The sequence below is a fragment of the Hoplias malabaricus genome, chromosome 12 (assembly GCF_029633855.1).
Source record: "Hoplias malabaricus isolate fHopMal1 chromosome 12, fHopMal1.hap1, whole genome shotgun sequence".
NCBI lineage: Eukaryota > Metazoa > Chordata > Actinopteri > Characiformes > Erythrinidae > Hoplias > Hoplias malabaricus.
The window spans coordinates 4,553,291-4,562,339 of NC_089811.1; the positions used below are offsets into that span (position 1 = coordinate 4,553,291).

A 9,049-nucleotide genomic window follows, 5' to 3' on the forward strand; every position below is an offset into this window, starting at 1 on the left:
AACTGACGTTACTTCTGTCGTTTCTGTAGCGGTGGACAGTGTGCTGAAGAGGATGACCATCATCGGGGTCATCCTGTCGTTCCGCTCCCTGGCTCAGGAGGCACTGAGAGATGTAAGTGTTTCTGGACCCACCCCCTCCTCTTCCCCTCCTCATGACTCAGCAGAAGTGTGTGTTTGGACAGCTCTGTTCTGCTGAAGGATGCTGTTCATCTCTGCGGTGCTGTTTGCTTTGTGTTTGATGCTTGACCGGGTGCTTTGGACCGTTCTGACCGCTGGCCTCCTCTTGTCCCCCTGCAGGTGCTTTCCTGCCACATCCCATTCCTCGTGAGCTCTGTGGAGGACTTCAAGGACCACATTCCTCGGGAAACTGACATGAAGGTATACAACATGATGCGCTTGTCAAAATGCAGAGAATTCACAGTGGTGGGCTTCTCCAGCAGAGAGAGAGAGACACGGTGAAGCTGCGTTAGTTCTGTATTCACACTGTTCAGCTACAAGATTAAACCACTCTCAGAAGAATTGAGTAACACTGATACTTGTGTCCCCTGTCAGGGAGTGGGATATATCCGTCTGCTATCGAACAGTTAGTTCCTGAAGCTTCAGAGTCAGAGCCACTTTGACTGACAAGGACCGCAGCAAAGTGCTGGTGGTATTCTCATTCACCAGAATAGACTCAATTCCCAGTTGCTTTTTGGTCATTTACACAGTAGTTCTCCACGGCTGTGCCCTCACAAACATGTTTAAATCCCAAGCTGCTATTGCTCTGTATTAATAAAATAATACAAGTACAGCTTCAAACTCATAGTGATGCTCCACTGAGCTGTAATCTGGAGAGTACAGTCTCTGTTGTTACTACTCTGGGCTCAGCACTGCAGAAACTGCATTATGTAACCCTTGTAGGAGGGTAGGAAGCCAGTGAATCACTGGCAAGAAGGAGCAAGAACACCAAATTAGTGTTCCTTTAAATCTTGAAAATATTCTTGAAATGTGCCCTGCAATTAAAGTTGTTATTAATAATAATAATGATAATAATAATAATATTTAACACTGTTTTGGACACTAACACCCCTTTTCTTTCTCTCTCTTTCTCTCTTTCTTTCTCTTTCTCTCTTTCCTTCTCTTTCTTTCTCTCATCTCTTTCTTCCTCTCTTTCTCTCTCTTTCTCACTCTTTCTCTCTTTCCTTCTCTTTCTTTCTCTCATCTTTCTTCCTCTTTCTCTTTTTCCTTCTCTTTCTTTCTCTCATCTCTTTCTTCCTCTCTCTTTCTCTCTCTTTCTCACTCTTTCTCTCTTTCCTTCTCTTTCTTTCTCTCATCTCTTTCTCTCTTTCTTTCTCTCATCTCTTTCTTTCTCTCTCATATCTCTTTCCTTCTCTTTCTTTCTCTCACTCTTTCTCTCTCTCTCTCTCTCTCTCTCTCTCTCTCTCTCAGGTGGCGATGAATGTGTATGAGTTGTCGTCAGCAGCAGGGTTGCCCTGTGAGATTGATCCCGCTCTCGTGGTTGCACTGTCCTCTCAGAAATCTGGTACATTTTTATCAACATGAGACTTTTTAATTATCTGAGGTCAGGTCTCACAGGTAGAAATGGGAAGCAATGATTAGGGAAATAACTTCAAGGGGCTCAATCTCCTCATTTTAACATAGGTCTGACTATAAATAACAAACAATAGCTCTGTGTACTATACCTACATATTATTAACTATGAATATATATATAAACATAGAGGCTGTACTTTGAGCACAGGTCCTGAAGGCATTCAAGGACTGCCCTCATTCAAACCTTTAATGCATTTCTTATCATAAAATATCACATAACACACACATACTTGAATGATTTTTTTTAGTGAAGACTTAGCAAACTGAGAAAGAAACATTGATGTGCGCAGTAAACCTGTCCCAGCTGTGCTGATGTCCAGTCTAACAGGACAGTCCACATTGTTAACTTCTAAGTGGTTCTCTTCAAAGAGTTTTAGTATAAGAGCTCCTCACATGCTTTATCAGGTCAAACCAGTGCAAACACTGCAGCAGGAGAGAAGTCAGGTCAAACTACAGATCCACCCAACCCCAGTCAACTCTCACACAAAGAAACCCACATAGATCAGACCATCTCACAGACCCCAAACACAATCACGGATCAAAGAACAGACACAAAAATGATATTTCACTGTCTAAAGCGACAGAGACTTTTCAACAACTGTTACTCTGTCACCTCACATTTTCAATAAGGACCATACGCCACTTAGAAATCCTTTCCAGAAACCTTTATTCATGGGACCGGATCTGTCTTGTTACTCCAGGACACAGGGTTCTTCTCACAGTCGCACAGACTCACTCTGTTTTGTTTGGCCATTGGAAATTGCCCTGCATTTAGTTGCTACAGACAATGTGGGTTTTAGTCACAGACTGTGATTTTGCGAAGACTTACAGGGCCATTGTTTTGCGAAAGCCATGACTAAACACACTCGATAATAACAACATGTTTGATTTTATCGAAACGTCAGCATGAGATGATGACTGAATTATGACCTCACACTAAATGATCAAGACGACAGGAGCCCCGAGATTTCATTGAGGCTTGGGCAATGTCTGTGACGGTGGAATCATTAGGGAGCCGAGAAAGACGTGAGCCCACGTTTTCAGCCACAAGAAAATCTTTGAAACAGCTGTGATCTCTGACTTGGTCATTTGCTGAGGGTGGGCCTCGCCGCAGTTGAGCAGTTTTGACATTGATTTGAATCGTGAATCATTTGGGCATGATATTATTGGCTAATGGCTTTCTTCACTCACTGGGGTATGATGGTGTGAAACCAGAAGGCTTGCGGGAGATGTAGATTTAGATGCTATTTTAAAAGACTACAATCCACTCCTCGACTGCGCTAACACTGTGGAGCCGTCAAATTCTGCAGAATTCATTACACACTCTTTGAGAATGAGGAGAAACGTGGTCTTTTGGCCCAGTCTGCCGTTGGTTCTACTTTCCGTGTTTTAGCACAGATCTCCGCTTATTTACTCTCAAAACAGTGCGTCACCTCTCTCCAAATAACTCCCAGAGCGCTAATATAAATAAGAGTTAATTGTTGGACATTAGCGGGATTTTTCTTGGCCCCTTGGCCCAGCTCTTGGACTGTGCCTGGTGAGAGGCAACGTTCTTCCCTGAGGTTTGCACTCTGTTTTTTCTCAGCCAAAATAAAGGTGTGTGTAAGGACTGGTGGAGTAATTCCCCTCTCGCCCATGTCTGATAACAGAGAACATCAGCCCAGAGGAGGAGTACAAGATCGCCTGCCTGCTGATGGTGTTTGTGGCCGTTTCACTGCCAACGCTGGCCAGCAATGTGATGTCTCAGTACAGCCCTGCTATCGAAGGTAAATAGTTTGTAACCTGTACCCACAAGAAAGCGCTTTCGAGATCTGGTTTTGTGCACAAGCTACAACAGTGACGTTCTGGCTGTGGTCCTTAAAGCGTTCCTGCTTTTCCTCTCAATGGAATAGATTAATTGTGATTAAAATAATTAAAAATATAAACCATTTAAGTATTTTTGAAAAGCCGCTCCTAAAAATCGGAGCAGAACATTAAAATATAAATGACCAGCCACTGTTATTGGTTGTGAAGGAACTGTGTTTATTTAGGTTTAAGAGACTGCTGTAGATGGACATGGGAAGGAAGCTTAAACCAATACACGTGGTGATTACAAGCTTAAATGGTCACACAATGATTAAGAGATCTCCTAAAGACTTGATTATGTGGTTTCTGACACCGTAGGTCATGTTTTAACAGGGGCAAGAATTTATTTAGAGTCATTTTGTAAGATTAAAAAGATTTTTGGCAGGGTTAGCCCTTATTAGCCCTTGTGTAAAGCTGAATAAATACATTTCAGATGCTAGAAATATGTCGTGGCTGATTGACTGCTTTTGAATTAAAACAGAGAAACGAAATGTGAGGGGGTGTTTGTCTCAGACAATTTGCTTCAAGCTTATTTTTCAGTGCACAACTGTTGACTCTGCAAATTTTATTTTAGGCCACTGCAACAACATCCACTGTCTGGCGAAGGCCATTAACCAGATTGCTGCTGCACTTTTCACCATCCACAAGGGCAGCATTGAGGACCGTCTGAAGGAGTTTCTCGCAGTGAGTTCAGCACATCTGCAGACACCATGCTGCTAAACTTCTTCAAATTTAACAACTCCAGGCTCTCAGGTTTGCTCAAGTGGTTCTCAGGCTCAGTTTGGCACTGCTGCGCTGGAGTGTTTTACTTGCAATAATGCACCTATTCCAGCTCTTCTTCAGCTGAACGAGGTGCGTTGGAGCAGAGGAAGAACTTAACAGTGCTCCAGGACTAGGGTTGAGAAATAATCGCCTTCTGTCGGGGGCTGGTTTATTATTTTTTTTATTCGTTTGCCCTTCTGAATAAGGACGTATTTATTTTCTTTTATGCTCGTTATACGCTGTCCGGACATTTGAGTTTCATCTGAAATGACAGTAATATGGAGGTGGTCCTTGCTTTGCTGCAGTAACATCCTCTAACATTTTAGGAAAGATTTACACTAACTTTTGGATTGATGACAGCCTGAGAGCATTAGTGAGGTCAAGGGTCATCCCAGAGGAATCTGATGCAGATCCATGCTTACGAGTGTTAGGGGCTTCAAACCCCCAGCCCCACGGTAACCTTAGGCTCATGTGCAGCTGCTCTTCTCTATTGGTCTGTCATTGTCGGTGGAAATTATACAACCACTGTATGTAAGATGGGCAAGTGTCAGCAATGTGTGGACCTTAATGTAGCTTGTGTCTGTTTTTTTTTGCTCTACCCATTAGCTGGCCTCTTCCAGCTTGCTGAAGATTGGTCAGGAGACGGATAAAACGACCACCAGGAATCGCGAGTCTGTTTATCTCCTCCTGGACATGGTGAGTGCCCCTCATCTCCACTCACTCTGGTGAATTGATCTCCATTATTTCATACAGGAGTGTAACAGGTTCAAGAGCGCATTCTTGAAGTCACTTTGTAGTTACTGTTGTTGTTTACAATATATGTGTTACATTTACAGGAGACCTATAATGGAGGGGTGGGTGGGGGTCATTTCTCCAGTTTATTTTCACATTCATTTAGAGTTTTGAAGATAAACAAACCACACTCTGTGAAGTAAGACCACTCAGACCTTTTGATCATCTGCCTGAATCTGAAAACATGGGATTAAATGAGGTGTTCTGATTCGGTTCAGCTTCCGTCGTCATGTGCAGAGACTTTAGAATTGCCCCGCCCCCCTCTTCTGAATCTGTCCAATCACAGACCAGGACACGCGTTTACGTGAGAGCGCAAAGACGAGGTTAAACGCTACAAAACAAGCAGTGCTGTGGAAAAACACCATTAGTTTCATGGAAATTAATTAAGGATATTATACTGATTTCACCACTGATTTCAAGACTTCAGGTCAGGGGTTAAGCTCTGAGAACAGTCTGTCCAAGCTATCAGAGGCGAAGCGCACCTGTGCACAGAAATCAAAGGCCAATTACTATCAATCAACCATTCAATCAGTTAATCACAAGTATTTCCACACTGCGTTTTCCAGCTGATGTCTCAGAGCAGCATGACGTAAGTCCAGTTGTAGTAGACAATAGATCAGTAACGTGAAAAACCCAGATGAGCAGCCAAAGGCAACAGTAGCAGGAAAAACTCCCTTGAAGCTGGAAGAAGAAACCTCGGGAGGAACTTACGAGGGGGGACACTTCCTTATAAAATAATTCTGCTGTTATGTCCTGATATAAACACAATAGTGTTGATGATTTAAATGATTGTAAGTAGTAGAGGTTAATGGGGAAAACGTGCACTGAGTCAACCATAAACACACAGAATGTACATAAACATAGCTCACAGAGTGCTCCAAGGATGTGGAGACTAGTTGGCACATGTTCTGATTCACACCTTCAACATTTTTCTGAGCAGCAGAGTCATCCACACATGCTCCAAGACCACCACCATCACCCTTGCGGCAAAGATCAGTCAAACCGATGAACAGACAATGCTATTTCCACCACCCTTCACCTGCCATTTACCCACCTGACTATAAAGATCCCACCGTCTCTGCAGTTCGATATTTAACAGGTGGAGAGTTTGTGCTGGACGTCTGCGTGGTGTGGAGTGACGACTCTTTGTCCACGTCACGGTTTAATCCCTACTCGGTTTGCTTGGAATGGAAAAGCTGAGTAGAGTAGGTATCGTGCATTGGAAAAGAGCCAATACTCTTCATGCCTTCAGACTCCTGAATCACTACACACTCACAAAGTTTTCAGACCCACACTCTGTATTATTCAGTCGTATTTGCTAAGAACTGTACTCAAAGGAAAGGTTTACTGATTCTACTCCCACAGTAACGGCTGAGGTCTTATCTGTTATACTCTGACCTCAGGTAACTTACATGCCACGCTGTATTACATAGCTCTGTCCCGCTGGTCTGTTGTGTTTTTCTGCCCTCGTGTTTGCACTTTTGTGTAGAGTTGTGTTGCTTTGTTACTCCCTGATCCAGAAGAAGCTATGTCTTGTGTCACTGTGCACATGTACGTGGATGAAACAGTAAACCTCTTGAGTTTTGAACCTTGACTCAAATGTCTTTCAGCGACGAATAGAAAAAAGAAGAAAGTCAGTCAGTGTTTTTTTATAAAGTGGGTGTCCTGGCACGTTAGCATGTTAAAATGAAAAGCTTTCACAGGGATTTGTATTTGACTGTACATCTTAAGTCATGCATATGTATCTGCCGTCTTTTGATCAGAGAAGCTTGTGTGGGATTTAGCCGCAGGATTATCTGCCCTTTGAAGTGTAATCTACAGGCAGCCGGCCGCTATTGTGTAATGGAAAGTGACAAATGTCTTTATCAGACTGAGGACATGTGTGTGTCTCCTCCACCGAGTGCCAGACACACACACACACACACACACACACACTCACAGCTCTATGGTAGACTTGCAAAATCACCACTAAAGCCCTGAAATCTGTTCTCACAGCTTTTGGATGAGTTGGGTGGGTCTGTGTGACTGTAAATGAAGCCCTGCACATGTGTGGGGGTGTGCGGTTGCCATTTCTTGGTTACCACAACTTTAGCTTGTTGTTAGATTGTGTGCAGTTGATCTGAGAGTTCTTAGATGTGTCTTGGGTTTGCATTAATAATGCATTGAAATGAAATTTCTTAGCCACAAACTAAAAAGCTCTGACAATAAGTAAAAACAGATTGCGTAAAATAATTGTACTCGGGCCACAGTACGTGCCGTGAAATCCAAAATCCCCAACATCAGAATAGTTTAGTGTCCATAGCAAAAAAAAAATAAAAGAAAATCCATTTTTCTAGTTATACTTTGCACTTGAACGCTGTCATTTGTGAATATTCTCAGTTAGTTCAAAGGCTGTGCCTGCGGATGATGCTAGAAGGGGCTTTATGTATTATGTATGAATAGCAAGAAGTTTCCAAAAGGGACATCGGTCAAAAAATTTGTACTTCAGAAAGAGATGCACGTTTTATTCCATATGAAATAAATATAAAACAAAAAGAATACAAGCAGCAATGTATTAAAAATGTATAAATCATGTGATAACATATGAAAATGTGAAACCAATTAATACTAATTCAGCGTATACAATTGTAAAAAATAATTCACCAGCATTTTTGACCCCGGTTTGACCACAAACTGTTTGACCAGTAAGAGATCTAGGACTGGTCTGACCAGAGAGGGAGTTTGATTGGTCTAATCACAGCAGTTTTGGCGCTTTTCCACTGCACGGAACCTGCACAGCTCTTTTGCTTTTCCACTGTTCTAAACTGGTACCTTGCCCTGGAACCAGATACTTTTGTCAGTCCCTGCTCGCTCCGGGTTCTGACCGTGCCTAAATGTACTAAATAGTGACGTGTAAACCCTGCAGAGCGATGATTGGCCAGAGCCATGTCAATCCCCACAAAATGTCTTAAGTTACCGCAGCTTTCACATTTATTTTTATCGGACTCACAACGGCAGTTCGTAACTTTACCTCGAGGTTTTTTGGAGAGGTTTAAATGCTCCTCGGGCCGATGGCAGACAAAAATTTCCAGCGAAAGCCGAACGTGCAACAATTAAAACTGATGTTTGAGAACTGGGGCACGGAGCCGTGTTCAGTCCAAAAAACAACAACACACAATGTGTAAACCGGGGAACCGAAGTTCTGGGTTTTAACCGTTTTTCCCTCGGTTCTCTTTGTTCTACGTTCTCATTTTGTCTTGGTGCTCTTACTTCTCCTGTGTCTGTTTTGCTGCGTTTAACCTTGTCTTTGTGCTCTCACATAAACACTGGTCCAGCGCTGTCATTGGACAGACTCAGGGAAAACTTGGGCAGCCCACGGCAAATTAACCAAGACGGTCTTGTTTCTCAGTGTGTGAGAAACAGTGTGTTGGTGGCCTCCAGATTAGCATTGTGACTTAATTTTTTTATTGTATGTCCCCCTTAAACTTGCTGTTTTTCTTTTTTGTTTTGCCTTAGATTGTTCAGGAGTCTCCGTTCCTCACCATGGATCTGCTGGAGTCATGTTTCCCGTACGTTCTGCTACGGAACGCCTACCACGCCGTGTACAAGCAGTCTGTCTCCGCCTCTGCGTGAGCCGGACCTGGACCAGCATCATTCCTCGCTCTCCTGTAGGAATTTCTTACAGTCTTATGGTCTTACAAGACTTTACATGGGATCATACCTTCTTCAAAACACTAAAACAAACTACACAGAATAGTTGTGATCCTGTGGGAAGTCTTGTGAAGTGTCTTATGGGATCAAACCTTCTTCAAAACTCTAAGAAACTACATAGAAAAGGTAAAATAACCAGAGTTGTTTATTGACCAGTTACAGTAATCTACAAGTTTGGTTGTCAGGGACTAGTAACACTAAATATAATTTTTTGATCCGGTTGTTTTTGTTTGTTTGTTTTTGTTTTTGTTTTTTTGCGTTTGGAGTTTTATTTTTTCTCTAAAGTGAGGGAGGGTGGGATTTGCAATGGTTTACGGGAAACAAAAAAAAAAAGACACTAAAGTACTTGGCTGTGTGTGTTGGTTTGG

At 42.6% G+C, this 9,049-nt stretch overlaps 1 protein-coding gene across 5 annotated transcripts in view; it reads left to right on the forward strand.

Moving 5' to 3' along the window:
* The window catches only part of nckap1 (NCK-associated protein 1), a 64,917-nt gene extending 55,868 nt beyond the window's left edge, over window positions 1-9,049 (forward strand). For 2 of the 5 annotated variants that reach the window (XM_066686122.1, XM_066686123.1), the window contains exons 26-32: window positions 30-112; window positions 298-378; window positions 1,429-1,522; window positions 3,242-3,358; window positions 4,012-4,121; window positions 4,806-4,895; window positions 8,487-9,049. In XM_066686122.1, coding sequence (XP_066542219.1) covers window positions 30-112; window positions 298-378; window positions 1,429-1,522; window positions 3,242-3,358; window positions 4,012-4,121; window positions 4,806-4,895; window positions 8,487-8,603 — 692 coding nt within the window. In that variant the 3' untranslated portion in view covers window positions 8,604-9,049. Of the gene's footprint in view, window positions 1-29; window positions 113-297; window positions 456-552; window positions 826-1,428; window positions 1,523-3,241; window positions 3,359-4,011; window positions 4,122-4,805; window positions 4,896-8,486 lie in introns of those variants that run through there. The other 3 variants (XM_066686124.1, XM_066686125.1, XM_066686126.1) reach the window with 2 other exon arrangements.